Source organism: Mchenga conophoros, linkage group LG22 (genome assembly GCF_057382185.1).
Source record: "Mchenga conophoros isolate Kocher_MC1m ecotype Shallow Benthic linkage group LG22, M_conophoros_male_GT1.1, whole genome shotgun sequence".
NCBI classification, from domain to species: domain Eukaryota; kingdom Metazoa; phylum Chordata; class Actinopteri; order Cichliformes; family Cichlidae; genus Mchenga; species Mchenga conophoros.
The window spans coordinates 13,401,757-13,417,564 of NC_140546.1; the positions used below are offsets into that span (position 1 = coordinate 13,401,757).

At 40.9% G+C, this 15,808-nt stretch overlaps 1 protein-coding gene across 2 annotated transcripts; it reads right to left on the reverse strand.

The window, feature by feature from the left end:
* Positions 1-222: 222 nt before the first annotated feature.
* On the reverse strand, positions 223-15,754 carry ehmt2 (euchromatic histone-lysine N-methyltransferase 2). 2 transcript variants are annotated; one of them, XM_085262493.1, is made up of 28 exons: positions 15,695-15,754; positions 14,334-14,403; positions 13,891-14,058; positions 13,519-13,778; positions 13,003-13,081; positions 12,812-12,894; positions 12,583-12,717; positions 12,401-12,472; positions 10,576-10,687; positions 9,714-9,797; positions 9,276-9,412; positions 8,433-8,576; positions 7,709-8,025; positions 7,382-7,615; positions 6,813-6,895; positions 6,379-6,485; positions 5,842-5,964; positions 5,616-5,717; positions 5,289-5,393; positions 4,804-4,958; positions 4,523-4,690; positions 3,530-3,674; positions 3,361-3,438; positions 3,122-3,237; positions 2,635-2,721; positions 2,456-2,534; positions 1,938-2,113; positions 223-999 (listed from the first exon to the last, which is right to left on the reverse strand). In XM_085262493.1, the coding sequence occupies exons 1-28, from the start codon at positions 15,719-15,721 to the stop codon at positions 819-821; spliced, it is 3,627 nt and encodes a 1,208-aa protein (XP_085118619.1). In that variant the 5' UTR covers positions 15,722-15,754; the 3' UTR covers positions 223-818. The 2 variants fall into 2 exon arrangements, with proteins under 2 accessions (XP_085118619.1, XP_085118618.1); XM_085262492.1 differs by having other exon boundaries at positions 4,804-4,976.
* Positions 15,755-15,808: the final 54 nt, after the last annotated feature.

A 15,808-nucleotide genomic window follows, 5' to 3' on the forward strand; every position in this document is an offset into this window, starting at 1 on the left:
GAGACTTCCACCTTTAATCTTCACATCTGATCATACCCAGTCCTGCTTCCCACTCCTCTTGCTTTGCATTATTGTCTAAAGGGCCTTTGTTGTTAAAACAGAAACTAGGAAACCAAAAACCAGACAAAGTCAAGGCTGAGCACAAATAAAACAAATTAATCAAGTGACTTTAAACATGTGTAGGCCATGATTCTTAATTTTAATAAAGCCACAGCACAGAAGTCAACTCACGAGTTATTTTATTACACTACATGTGACAGTAAACAGCAGGTATAAAAAAAACAAAACAAAAAAAACAAAACAAAACAACGCTAACATGGTAATCAAAAACAACCTTACTCGGTCCAGCATGAGTAAACACCCGAACCATTACTGCTCTGTATCAAAATGCATGACTTGTTGGCACAAGAGAAACAAAAAAAAAAAAAAAGAAAAAGTATAAAATACATGTTTGTATATATGACTGGTACATGATGGCAGACTGCTAACACGCAAAGAGTCAAGGCATGAGTACATTATGATTTACAGTTAAAATACTGTGCGTAAAGAATTACAAGACCTCTGTCATTTCTTTCTCCAAACTCCTACATGGTAAAAAAAAATCTTCCGGCCCAAATCCTCGACAAGATAAAGTGGCTGTTGACAGCTTCAGGAAAAGAAATTGCAGTTCAAGTAGAAAAACACACAGCACCTTAGATATAAAACTGAATGATGAATGAAGATGTAGCCCCGCTATGATGTATTTCCATTACTAGTGTATGCAACAGAAGGGGTTAATCCAAAGGCCCCATGGGTAAGTGTCTTTTTTTTTTGTTTGTTTAAGAGTTCCCTAGCATGGTCAGCCCACAGTCAGCTCCTGATTCTGGGCCGGCCTCCAGCCGAGCTAGCCGGCTCTGCTCCAAGGCGATAGCTTCGGCAGAATGTTTGCATTTCTCCGAGCCGCACTGACAGGTGAAATATTTGCTCTTAATGTCCCAAAACCGATCTCCGTAGTCAAACCTAAGGACCAATCAGAAGACAGACCATTAGAATAGATTTCCAGATAACAGAAAGAAAAGAGGACTCAACTAAGCAGGAAATAAATTACACACAGTTGTGTTCAATTTAGTTCACATACACTTTTCATGGGCAAGTGTACAGTTATGGTAATTTAATTTCTTTTTTCATAATGTAAAAACAGTGAAGCTGGAGGATGAACACCAACTTTTTTCCACTCTATAAAAGTTAACGCGAGGGTTTCCGATGGTTAGGAACAAATGCAACTGCATGGCAGGATTGTAAAAGGACCAAACTTGAGTCAGGAGATTAACTGAGATAATCCATCCGCAATAAGAGGTTAGTCATTAAAACACTGCAGCATGAGCTGAGCTGTAGTTACATCGTAAGGTTTTAAAAACTGAGCTTTAAAATGATTAGTGTAATAAAAACCGAGAGAGGCCGACAGTGATCGCTGACTGTTTTTAGGGGCTTGTTCAGATTACACGGAACAAGATACAAAGCATTAAAACATGTTTAAAAACACAACAGCTTTAATAAACAGAGTAGTTTGGACCTGGAAGCTCATATGTGACAAAGTTCATATGTCATCACTTAAAGACCGGATACCAGGAGTTTCTGGTTCATGGCAGGTGATTCCTGGTTATTCCAAACATCCTAAGAATCTTTTCTCACCTGAGGGTGACAGAGAGATCCACTGTACTTACGTACAGCACAGTTGTTTGAAAAGATGATCAAGTTATTCACAAGATGAAAACCTATAGATGAAAACCTAAGATGATCTGTCATAGCAGTTGTTCGAAACTGCTATGACAGCCATTCCCAGCTGATGTAAATCTACAATTATTCTTCTTGGATTAACCCAATTCTTGCCCATGATGAGTGCATGTAAACTCTTGACCACAACTTTAAGGTCCAACCAGGCACTTATGACTTCTTACCCCAGCTCCTGCCCACTGAGGATGTCTCTGGAGCTAAAGAAGGCAATGCGCGGAAATCGCAGGTCCTGATGGAGCATGAACACACGTACTGGGATGAGGTTTGGGTCACACAGGTGGTTGATGAAGCGGCTGATGTTGCCGTAATACCGGGCATCGATGCAATACACCTCCCCATCCTATACAGAAAAAAAAAGACAGTTGAGGAAATCATAGCAGACGTTTATTTCTGCTATGGGCATATTTATTCCTATTAAATTATTAAATACAATTTAAAATACTACAACACAATCATCAATTCAAAGTACCACGATAAAAGTATCTTCATATTTTTAGAATCAGTGTCAACACAAGAAAGGGGCTTAAACCCTAACCTTCGAAACACAAGATTAAGACTTGGTCAATTATTTACTTCATAGTTTTTGATTAATAATTATACAGTTAATAAGCTGTGTGCCCCCTCTTTCCGTTTTCCCCACATGATGTCCATGTTTTGAAATACACAATTTAAGAAGGTTCACCTTGTTGTCCAGGTCAAACAGGTAGGAGTCATCCTCTCTAACATCTGCTTCTGCATCTGAGATCAGCTCTCCAACATATCTGTGCAGAAAGAGGAAGGTAAGCTTCATTTTTTTAACCTCTAGCTTTTTACAGAAAAGCAGCCTAGTGTGTGCCAGCAGAGGGTTTTTTTTCCTCTTACTCGCAGATGAAGCTTCCCTGTGGAATGTCCTGCAGAGCTCGAACTCCCCAGCCCATCTTCTCTGTCCTGTACAGCTGCAAACGAACTCTGAGGAGGAAAGATGAAAAAAATAGGGTTAAGGGTGAAGTATCAAGCAGACACTCATCAACCGGGGGGGAAAAAGAAAAAAAGCCAGTGATGGCTATTTGCAACACATGGCTGCCTCTGCACTGTTAAACATCTGTGACTGACTCAGGTGCAGAGTGATTAATAATTATTGCTTTACCATTGCTGCCCTCAGCAAGATGTAGAAAGATGGTCAGCAGGTTGTTGATTACTGCACAAGAGAAGAATAATTTTTTCCCCCCCCAATCAAAACTTTAGCAGTTGAGTTTATTTGTTAGAAATCTCTCCAGATGATATGAGGTTAAGATTCTTTGGTGTCGGTTTGTAGTCTGACGTGTAATCTGGCTGAGATTTATGCATTTCTTTAATTGCTGATACTCACTTGATCCCTGCCTGGACCACCCTGTTCTTGCACGTTCGATAACAAGAGCAAGCCATGTTGCATTCGAAAATTAGTGGAGGTTCGATTTTGTTGAACTCCTGAAGCAGCCGTTGATCCTTGTAACAGAAAAAGAGGTGAAAAAAAATATGATAGAATAAGAATAACTCTGCCAATTTAACTTCATATGAAATCTGCTGCTAATGATTATGATGGTATTTTTTCCCCAGACAGTTTGTTACCTTGTCATACCAGCAGCGGATGCTGAGCTGTCCACAGAGGCAGTTGCTAGATGAGCAGTCATCAGTGCAACTACAGTGCTGAAGGGGGAGAAAAAAACAAAACAAGGAAAAATGAAGAATACATTTTTCAAAATAAAAGTTCTGTTGTGTGGAGACAAAATGAAGTTACCTGTAAGTGTGTGATATTGCGGTCTATGTTCATTGCTGAAGTTTCACAGTTTTCTGAAACGTATTTGTAATCCGATGGACATCCTTCATCATCCACCGAATTCACGCAGGGGATTGGAACATTCTCGTAGCCCTGTGCGATGTCACTGACACACAAAGCAAAAAGCTTAATCTGCATGTTTCCCCACTGATCGACCATGGGAAGTCCCCTGGACCTAATCATAAATCACATCATTTAGCATACATGATGCACTCATGGCTCTTGATACCAAAACTAAAATGGTTTTGGGGCGTGAGCCTGGCATTGAGCTGCCAGATAAATGGTGGGTGTGCCTAGCATAGACTTAAGTACACAGTGTGATAGGTTTCAACTTACGCATAGTGGTCACTACAGTGGACAGCTATTCAACGGCTGTTTTCTTGCATTTGTGTCAGTGTTGATGGTATACTTGCACAGAAACCACTACATTGGACACTGATGTGTCAGTCGATACCCTGCTACCCACTGGTCAGCCAGTGGACATGTGTAAGTGGACATGTAAAAAACTATTTGGAAAGTACATGTTTAAATAAATGAAGTCAAAAATCTTTTTTACATGCCTAAAGAGGAATAAAAATACTTAAGAAAAAAATCTGGATTGATGTTATCATAGTTCATGCATGAAAGGGTTAAATAGAGTCCAATTCTCAAAGTCTCATCTATTAAAAATATATTGCAACATACAGAACCAATGTGACAACATACCTCATTATGCAATCTGAGTCATGGATTTTTTATTTAGGGGTAGACTTAAGCAGGGATTTTTTTCATGTTTCTGTTAACATTTTAGAAAACCAAATAAAAGTGGAGCTTTCATCGCTGTATTTGGGGTTCCACTTCTTTGTAGTACCAAATACTAGCTCTTACATCAATCTTGGCAAGAAATTGTATCCTTGAATTTGCACTGCTGATTATTTTCATGTAAACAACACATTATCGACCCAAAACACCTACCTGCAGATGATTCTTTCCGTCCGAAGCATGCGATTGGTTATTCCCCTTCGCAGTTTCCTGTTGATTTGGAGTGACACCCACACTGGTGTGTCAGTTCGCGCCAATGTAAGAGGTGTGTCTCCCTCCCTGTTCATGATGTCTATGTCTGCACCTCTGGACAGGAACAACCTGCACAAAACAAAAACCCAGAGAAAACAAGTTCATGTCCAACCAACTGTAGCAAAATGTCTCCAATTTCCTTAAATGTGTTGATGGATAAAAGCAGATGTATATAAACTCACGTAACACATTCCAAGTAGCCCTCTCTGGCAGCGATGTGGAGTGGTGTGTCTCCGTGTACGTTAACAGAGGAGAGGGAGCAGCCGGCGTTCAACACCAGCTCTGCTATATCCACATTTCCTGCATACGCCGCCCAGTGGAGACAAACATTCAGCTCCTGATGGGAAAGACGTGACTGTTTAAAGTAAAAACCTGAAATATGTTCATACAACTGCATCTATGTGGTCTCTCACACCAATGAGCTAGGAAATTGTTTAACCACTTCATAATGCTTAAACATGTTTCCATTATCTAAGCTGTGGATGCACTCCTCCCTCCAAAGTCCTAATCTGAATTTAGGAAAATCCAATAACATTTAATATGGCTTAAAAGTGAGGCTAATGCCTAAAATTTGCATTCTTGCTAAAGCCAAGCAGGGAGCGACTCCACCTGCTTGCACAAAGACGTTGTATCGTGTACTTTTGCAGAGTTTATGGTAGAAATCTACCTTATCATTGATGGTGACGTCAGCTCCTCTGTTCAGCAGCGCTTTGATCACATTGACGTGTTTGTGCTCTGCGGCCCAGATGATTGGCGTCCAGCCCCCGCTGTCCTGAAACAAGCCCACAGGAAGAGTCGGGAGTGGACAACAGAGCGAATCATATGCCATGTAGAAGGTTGGTGGTTCAATCTCTGGCTATTTTACAAAGTCTAATCAAATCATTTCCTTGTCAGGAAAAGGCTGAAATTTTCATTGAAGAGGGAGAAAGTAAGTGATGGCAGACAAAAATGCTATCTTGCTCCTTTAAAATAGACATCCGGGATCTTGCTTTACCTGTGCATTCACATCAACCTGCCCCGTCTCCAGAAGCATGTTGACAGTCTCAAGGTTTCCCAGCTTGGCAGCATGGTGGAGGCCAGTATATCCATCCTCCTCCTGATGAACAATGATATATTAAAAAAATAAAATAAATAAATAAATAATAATCATTTATTTTAAAAAAAAATCCATATCCAGCAAACCTCTTATGGTTCACAGTTATTTGTTTGGAGACACTTACAACGTGATAGACGCAGGCGCCATTCTGGACCAGGTAGCGAGCCACCTCAATGTGATTGTTGATGATAGCCTCCAACAGAGGAGTCCTCAGGTCCTTGTCCTGGGCATCAACTTGAGCACCAGCCTGTCAGTGTGGAATCAAGTGTAATATTTAAATGAAATACTTTAATTTCGGCACATCCTAAAAGCAATGATGTGTGCCCATTTTCATTTTTAAATGGTTAATTGTTTGTGAAAATGCAGAGCTGAAAGGATCAGATGCAAACAGCATCATAAAATTTAAAAAAAAAGGCTGTTCAGTGCAAGAGTTATCTTTATGTTTTGGGCCATTAATCAGAAAAAGCAACCATCTCTATGACTCATCTGGGATTCTTAAAAAGCATGCCAGCTTTTTCTTTCCATTGCTAAACTATACAAACTATACTAATTTTGAAATTTCAAAAGTAAGCTCTATTTGCAGCCTCATAGAAAACGAGTAAGCTCACATCCACAGATGAAAGAAGCAAAGACAAGTGTAACCAGGCGATTCATTTCTCACCTGTATCAGCATGTAGCAGACTTCCAGCAGACCTCTCTGAGCTGCAGCGTGAAGAGCGGAGCGCCTGTTCTGAGAGTCTGGCTGGTACGTTGGATCGATACCCTCCACTGGGACACACACACACACACACACACACTTAATAGATAACTAGTGGTCATGTGTTTGCTTTCTTTTCACTCTGAAGATTTCAGGGCAATAGTGTACATGTGATGTGATGGAGTAACAGCACTTCCGTGCCTGTTTATTTTCTTTAGTGTGTTCATATGTAACATTTTCTTTGATTGAGGAATTTAAACTGATCGTAAGCTGATTACATAATGAACTCTATCATGATGAATACCTATTAAAAGAACAGGCAACAACCATTTTTGTCAAAGTATACAAGTCGAAATATAAAGGAGCACAGTGGAAGCGCTGCAGTTTTTGCCACTCACTGAGCATGAGCAGGACTCTCTGCACCTCTCCTTGCTTGGCGGCAGGGTAGAGCTGACGAGGGTGGAACCTCAGTTTCTTCCTCCTGGCAAATGAAAAGCAGTAATTTACCAATTTGGCCTCCAAACAACTAGCGATTTAGTTTTTCAGAGAAAGCCACTGTTTTTGGAAGATTTTGAGCAAACAGTGATGGAAGATGTTTATGCCTGCATTTACAGCAATGTATCATCTTTCTGTGCAAGTTTAAAGCAGTTTTTACACACATTACAGCCCGATGTGTGAACAGAGCAGATAACAGAGTGGTGCATTTATTGTTAGCGAATACTACATTTGAGTTTGCACCTCTGTGAAATAAAGCCCAACCCCAAGTTCACTTGTGAAAACAGATTAAGAGATTTCAGAAGATGACAGGAATGCTCTGCTTGGGGAAAAAATATAAAAAGAGAGCTGTGTGTATATTTTAAGGAAACAAATGAAGCTCAAAAGCTGAAACTAAACCTGCTTCAGCCTGGTATTCAGCTCTTTAACCAGATGGAGCTGAAAATAATTCAACTTAAATCAAGTCTCCAACCTCTCTGTGTCCTGCGTGAGAATGGCTTTCTGCAGCGCCGCCCTACTGGGCCCAGGTGGAAGTGCACTTGGGCTGACTGGCTTCCCATTTGGCATGCAGAGCGAAGGTCCTACGCTGTCCACGCCCTCCTCTGCTGGGGGGACGGTGGTCGCAGTTGCAGCTGAAGCTACAGGTTGAGGAGGCTGCTGCTGCTCTACTGCAGGTGTTACCAAGCCGTGACTACGCATACGAGCACTGAAAAGACAGGAAAGTATGGAAGCAAAAAAAGAAAAAGAAAAAAAAAACCACATTTTAAATTCTGACATTTCCCATGTCATTTAGCCTTACCTGACAGGTCTTTCGGGCATCTTCCCATCCTTCATCCCACCTGTGGAGGCTGTGAGAGAGGGTCCCGTGGGGACAGATGGTGGCAGAGACGGTGTGGTGGTGGAGGAAGCAGACATGGTGACGACCGTAGTTGCGGAGGCCGTGCCGAACGACCGGATAGTGACCTCCTGCGCCTCGGAGGCATCTTCGCCACAATGGGGACAGAAAAGCATGCCTCCGCCATTTGCTCTGCTGCGCCCGCCGCCCAGCACCGTCACACACCCCCGGTGGAAACGGTGAGCTATGCGCTGGTCTGGGCAGCACTCAAGAAATGTGCCCTGAAAGAGGAGCATAAAGCAGAAGAATAAAACCAGATATGTAAAAAAAAAAAAAAAAAAAAAAAAAAAAAAAGATATCAAAGAGGAAAAACAAGTCTACTGCACAGAATATACTGAGGCAGATGAAGAAAAGCATAAACAAGAAGAGAGAAGGAAGAAAAAGAGGACTAAGACCATTATCAAAGACGATATACAGGAGAACTGAGAAGGAGAAATAAGAACTAAGGAAATATCTAAAGTCTAAAGTTCTGTAAACAACTTCCTTTGGTTTCAGTTCACGCGTAAAACTCTACAGGAACAAACTTGAGCCACATTCTCGCAGGTTGTTGTGTAAGAAGATGCCAAAACCACATTCGATAGACACTCTAGAGTCTTCAAATATGAAAACAGGTGGTTTTAACACTTACCGCTATACAGAAATATCCACAGCCGGGACAGCAGTGGTGTTTGACCATGTGTGAGCGATGGACGTCACAAAGCACCATCAGGGGAACCCGACTGGACGGCCTCATGGTCTCCCCCTTAATAGTCCGATTGGTGCAAGCTCGCAGCTGACAAACACAACAGGAGAAAAAAAATGAACTTAAATGAACTCCAGGATTTCTGAAACCTTTACTGAGTTAGATTAAATATTTTTAAGATGTTATTGCCATAAAAAATGACATCTACTGCATTTTACACAGTTTTACAGGCAGAGAATGAGAGAGAAAAAAAACTCTATGAACAATTATTAGGTCATATTTTTGTTTGCGCTTCCCAGCTGTATAATAATAACTGCTAAAGAGAAAGTAATGTCTGAGCTGGATCCAGATGAAAAGCATATATTTGATCCTCCAAATTTTTTCCCACATCAAAGTTACCCTTGATCTTAAATCCAGCTTTCATCGGCTTTTCTTTTACCCCTACACACATAACGCGTGCATTTTCAGTACTGTCCTTGTACACAGCTCTACTGATTTATATCTCGCACTGCTATCATAGTGTACATAGGTTTGAGTTTTATACATTCCCTGAAATGCTCAGATTTTTTCTAAATTCTTCTTTATACTAAGGTGAGAGAGAAACGGTCTTTTGATTTTCCTGAATGCATTTGTACATGTAGTAAACTGAGAATTAAAAAAAATAAAAAGTCTTCCAATGTTGAATACTTTACCTCACACAGAGCTAAAGAAATCAATTAATACTGTATGTTATAAAACGAAAAGTAGCCACCTGCAGGGTAAACACAGAGAGCAAACACAGGGACAAACCTCTCCATCGATGCTCTCAGTGGCCATGCACTGTCTGCTGACACGGTGGCTGGTGCTGTCCACCCGAGGAGCCTCCATCCTGCAGCTGCACAGGGGGAGCTCTTCCAGCCGCTCTGTGTCTCCTGCATCACTTCCATCTGCAAAAGTGGAGGGGCAGGGTTTGACTTGTGATTTAACAGTTAACATTAAAGTCATCTAAACCTCAACTGTTACAGAAGACAATACTTAGGTTTGAAAAATATAATTGGGTGATTTTGGTGTTATCCAATATAAATCTTTTTTAAAGGAAATGAATTCCACTCTGTTAAGTAACTGTTCTACTGCTCTAATTGAACTGCTCAGTACAACCAAAGCAGTAGATTGCATCATTAAAGGTAAACACCACTTTATTGCCCCTGTATAATCTACTTTAGAGCGACACATCCATCTTACACCTACCCGGATGAGGAGAAAGTGTCAGACTGTCAGCAGCAGCGATGTCCAGAGCACCCAAGGGAACCTCTGTGTACTCTGCAGACCTTCCTGTCAAGGACAAACCAAACAAAAAAAAAAAAACTGTAAGCACTAAAAGGAACTGGAACATGATGCTCTTCACTCATGCTACACAGCTTTTAATGCTTTACAACACTGAAATTTGAAAAAGCCATTTAGACCTTTTCTCACTGATCAGCAGAAAACATGTTTTCAGAGACACCTTTGGTTCTAATTACAGCTCTGAGTCTGCGGGTGGCATCTTTGCAAGTCTGGACACAGGATTCCTCTTCACAAGAGTGTTTAGGTCCTGGTTGAGGTGGCAGTGGTGTCCTTTAGAGCTTTTCTTTACATATATGTCCTGTTTGTGATGACGGCCTACTCTATGCATTATCTGACAGCTGCCTTAGATCATTTCTATGATCCTTTTAACTTTTCACTTAATGCCAATGTGTAACAAATGCGCAACACAATATGTTTCTCTGGCTTTTTGCTTCATGTTCATTTTCACTAACTGACAGGTTGGTGGTTTTTCTCACAACTTTTCCAGTATGCAAATGTCCTTGGGCAAGATACTGACTAAATCCTTCCACGTGCATGCATTGATGTGTATTATAAACGACTAAAACCCTCTATGCATACAAAAGTGATGTATGAATGAGTGCGGCACATTGTTTTTAATTGTGACCAATTTGCTTTTTGTAAGAGCCTGGATTTTTCAAAATTTACTGTTAAAAAAATTCTTATTTCAAGGAGCGTGTTTCAGGTTACCAATCTCTTTGACAGATAAGTGTGGTTCAGAGAGTAGGAAGTAGATGACATCACTCACCTCCCTCTGTCTCCACGACGTCAGCCGCGTTTCTCTCTTTGTCCTGATCGGACAGTGGCCACGAAGACTCTTCGCTCTCTCTGACCACTCTCTGTGTTTTAGGCTCTGAACTCTGAAAGTAAAAGACAAATAAAAAATAAACATCTGAATATAAAAATATAACATTTGTGAAATAGTGGGGTTTTTAAGTAGTGGCTGATTATTTTAAAACTCCAACCAAAGTTTGCATTTTTGAGGTTGTTAAAGTTTCAAGCTAAAAGACTAGTTTATACGAAGAGCAGCCAATCAGAAGAAAGCTGACTTAATAGGCGCTAGAACACCTTGCTGGTGGATAAAATGAAGAGCTGCATCCATGGATTCTCTTATAGTGTGCAAAATGACTTATACAGAGTCCAAGAACAAATATATGGGATTGAAAATAAGCACAATACGTCTACCTTTAAAGTACAAATTCCTCAGTTTACAGACAAGACAGCAACTTTAAACATGAAGTAGTGTCTCAGCATCTTCATGGTCCAACTCCTTAATAATGATCCTGCTGCAACTTATTGATGGCTTATTTGAGCTAAAGACATTTGTCACGACACGTACAGTGGCTTGCAAAAGTATTCGGCCCCCTTGAACTTTCCCACATTTTATCACATTATAGCCACAAACATGAATCTATTTTATTGGAATTCCACATGAAAGACCAATACAAAGTGGTGTACACCTGCTGAAGAGAAGCACCCCCAGAGCATGATGCTGCCACCACCATATTTGACAGTGGGGATGGTGTGTTCAGAGTGATGTGCTGTGTTAGTTTCCTGCCACACATAGCGTTTTGCATTTTGGCCACAAAGTTCCATTTTGGTCTCATCTGACCAGAGCACCTTCTTCCACATGTTTGCTGTGTCCCCCACATGGCTTAAGGCGAACTGCAAACGGGACTTCTTATGGTTTTCTGTTAGCAATGGCTTTCTTCTTGCCACTCTTCCATAAAGGCCAACTTTGTGCAGTGCACGGCTAATAGTTGTCCTATGGACAGATTCCCCCACCTGAGCTGGAGATCTCTGCAGCTCGTCCAGAGTCACCATGGGCCTCTTGGCTGCATTTCTGATCAGCGCTCTCCTTGTTCGGCCTGTGAGTTTAGGTGGACGGCCTTGTCTTGGTAGGTTTACAGTTGTGCCATACTCCTTCCATTTCTGAATGATGGCTTGAACAGTGCTCCGTGGGATGTTCAAGGCTTGGGAAATCTTTTTGTAGCCTAAGCCTGCTTTAAATTTCTCAATAACTTTATCCCTGACCTGTCTGGTGTGTTCTTTGGACTTCATGGTGTTGTTGCTCCCAATATTCTCTTAGACAACCTCTGAGGCCGTCACAGAGCAGCTGTATTTGTACTGACATTAGGTGCACTCTATTTAGTTATTAGCACTCATCAGACAATATCTATGGACAACTGACTGCACTCAGACCAAAGCGGGCTGGATAATTACGCACACCCCACTTTGCAGTTATTTATTTGTAAAAAATGTTTGGAATCATGTATGATTTTCGTTCCACTTCTCACGTGTACACCACTTTGTATTGGTCTTTCACATGGAATTCCAACAAAATTGATTCATGTTTGTGGCTGTAATGTGACAAAATGTGGGAAAGTTCAAGGGGGCCGAATACTTTTGCAAGCCACTGTAGATAACCCTGCATATCTAGAGTACATGCATGGCCATGCTGGCTAGAGTCACATGTACAGGTGCAAATACAGTAATGAAACACGAAGTTAATACAAAAATGAGGAAAGAAGTATCTAACAAGAAAGCAAATATCAAGCCAAGAAGCTACTCACGTGATCCGAGGTGTTTACTGGCCTCTCTGTGTCTTTAGCTTGCTGTCTTGTTTCTTCTTCACCATCTTCAAACTGTAAAGCAAAAAAAAAAAAAGAAGAAGCTTAGTTTACATTAGTTTAAAGTTTGGCTCATAAACACACTGTAGCAGTGTAATGTGGGTTTACTTTTAATGGCTTCAAACCTTTTCAGAATCTCGCCTGGACGGACTAGAAATCTGAATTCTCTCGGCTACTTCCTCCGCGGACTTCCCCACGGAGCTGATGCTCTTTCCGGGTGCAATTTCAGACTCTGCTTTTTTATGGAATGAGCTTCCTTCCTGAAAGTAGGATGAGAGACAGATATGAAATGGACCACAAACAACTGTTATTTAAACCAACCCCCCCCCCTCCCCCCCAAAACAAGTGTCTCACCTCAGTATGAGCATTATCGGAAACATTTTCAGATCTCTCAGGTGTGCTGTCTGATAAAGGATCCAGCCTCCTCCTCTTTGCAACTTTAGAAGCAAAACAATGTGATACAAACCATGACAAGGCTTAGTTTTAAAGTAAAGCAGTAGTTAATGCTCATTTTACTCATTTACTGTGAGTTTAGACCTACTGACCAGGTTCAGAGTGAGAAGAAAAGCTGGCTGAGGATCCTGAAGGAGTCACAGATGCAACAGGTCCCTCAATTTGACTGATCTGAGGAGAAAAATTAGCCAGAGTGTTTGCAGGTATATTAATATCATTTTAAATGCAACTTAAGACCAAACTTGTGATGGAAGCAGAAACCTAAAGTACAAATATCCTTTTGATCCTTTCTGAGTTTAAGAACACTGTCCAGATATGCTTATCAATCTGGAAAGGAACAAAAATATAATTGTTTTCCTAAATGATATCCAATTTCCTCAAGTTTTAAACCCTGTTAAACACACAGCAGGGATTTTTCTACAGGCATTTAAATTCTTGACAGCTTTAGGTCAGTTTGAAAGGTTTAAAGTCATTTTTAAAACACAATAATTTACAATAAGCACCTTTAACAACTGGTAGAAATCCAGATAATAAATCATGAAAACTCAAGAATCAAAAGAAATTTACCAAATATGATTCATACCAAATAGGAGTAGCTCCTCTCTCACCTGCCCTGGTGGAGGCCTGTTCATGGTCTTTCGCGCCCGATGGATCTTGGGTGGTGCAGGGGAAACAGATGGAGAAGAAGCAGCTGTTGTAGAGGACGAAGAGGAGGAGGAGGATGGAGGACCAGGTGGAAGGACAGATTTACTGCTACCAGGCCCTGAAACGCTCATCTTTGCTCGGCCAGGAGACAAAGTCGAGGACGTGGAAGGAGACGACGACAATGACGACGAGGTTGTCGAAAGAAGGGAATTTGCTGTGTGACCTGACAAATCAAAGCAAAAGGGATTATCTCCTCAGTTTGTATACTAAGTCCGATTAAATTAACGAAATCAACGCAGAGAATTTCGACAGCATCTAACGCAATCTGAGCTCACCTGTAGCAGCAGGTTTGTTCTGGGGGGAGGCAGCAGGGGACCATTGTTCTCCTTCCTCTCTGACTGTGGAAGCATCCTTCCTGGGCTGCTGGGACGACAACAGTGATGACATAACACCCATGGGCTCTGTCTTGGTGGCAGCAGCAGATGAGGTGGAGGCTGCATTATCTGAGGAATATCCGGAGTGCAAGAATTTTAAAGTTTATCAAGGAGAAATCATTTCTTGGGCATAATGCTACAATCTGCCGCTTGATGGTAGTGTAATGATGTGCAGCATGTCATAAATCTCAAAACATCTCAGTCTGATTTCTTTAATATGACAATTCACTGTACTCATATGAGATCAAATGGCATTCACAGGCCATTTAATTGCAAACCAATACAATGTCTTTCAATATATTTCAAATATTAACATAATCTGCATAAACCAGCTGGTGATTTACCTTCCTTTGTTTGACTTGACCCAGCTAATGACTCCTCTGATGTTTTTGACTCGTCATTTTCATGGTGCTCCTGGTGGACAAAACAAGAAACAAGTGAAACGAGTAAAACTGATAATAGAACAGGCTCTTATTTCAATGATTTAATGAAATGATTGCAGTTCAACCATCTCGAAGATGGTAGAATAAATACACAAAGAAATTATATTGTATATTTGTATGCATGCAAAATATACAGTTGCTTGAAAAAGTATTGCCCCCCTTCCTTTATTTTTGTATGTCTGTCACACTTAAATGTTTTAGATCAAACAAATTTAATAATAAGACAAAAAAATACACGAGCAAACACAAAATGCAGTTTCTAAATGAAGCTGTTTATTATTAAGGGAAAATCAAAACCCAAATGGCCCTGTGTGAAAAAGGTATTGGCCCCTAAACCTAATAACTCCTAGTGCTGTGAAGGAATTTTAGCCTACTCATCTTTGCGGATGTACACCAGTGTACATGTAAAAACATGCATTCTAGAGGTCTAAATGTGTATCCACTACACTCATTCTATCTCTGGCCTTATGGTAATATTTTTGGGCCCAGCAAGTTCTCTTGATAGAAACGCTTCCTACTGACAAACAACACAGGACCTCAACCAGGGGCAGCAGGACAAGGATATGAGGATACTGTGAGCATCACAGCATCACTCATCTCAAAAGTGTTGTGTCTGTTCTTTGGCACTACAATCAAAACTGTCACAAATGTTATTTTAGGTAAAAAATAAACCCCACTACTTTCGGCCTTCACTTCTCCAAAAAAAACTGTCGGCCAATAGGTGAAATTTTCTGTTATGTTACATGAACTGCCGCCATGAGTCAGTAATTCCATTGATGCTTTTTACACGACCCAAGAAAAACTCCTTACTCAAGCAGTGCACCAAATAGAAAAGTGAATTTAAAACGGGATTTTAAACTATGACTGCTTAAATTCTTTTGGTTTCCATGTCTCGTTGGTGCAAAATTTACTTAAAAAAAGCTCCTAACTAGCAACTACGAATAAAAACATATCCTAAAAACAGATCGAGGTGCGATACTTGCTATACAGAGGATTGCTACAAAGGTTTCTGGTCAATAAATACAAAACAGCAACAAAACATCATCTGGATAAGAGTAACCCTGCAGGTAACACAAAACTGTTACAGGCTAACATTGCTAGCAGTGCAGCCTAGGTTTCAATAAAAAAAGCTATTATAATCGACATGTAAAATCAAGAGGAGCTTGGCAGTATGCAGTATCGGTAAGCTGGGGAGTTTAAAGGTAGACGAATAGACATAAATTCCTTTAGCATGCAGTTTTCAGCTGCAGTACGTTAGCTACCTTTGTCGTTGTCTCAGAAGCCGACATGTTTCCCAGTGACCGTCAACGTATGTGAGCGTGCTGCGTCACGGCCGGAGCCCCGCCCCTCAATGGATGGTGGGAGGGGGGTGGTGT

Coding starts and splice junctions, on each gene's coding strand:
- ehmt2 (XM_085262492.1), bottom strand. CDS start 15,721: ATGTCGGCTTCTGAGACAACGACAAAG. Junction 8,026..8,432: donor GTGGATATTTCTGTATAGCG/GTAAGTGTTAAA, acceptor CTCCTCTTTCAG/GGCACATTTCTTGAGTGCTG. Junction 1,000..1,937: donor CTCAGTGGGCAGGAGCTGGG/GTAAGAAGTCAT, acceptor ATTGGTCCTTAG/GTTTGACTACGGAGATCGGT.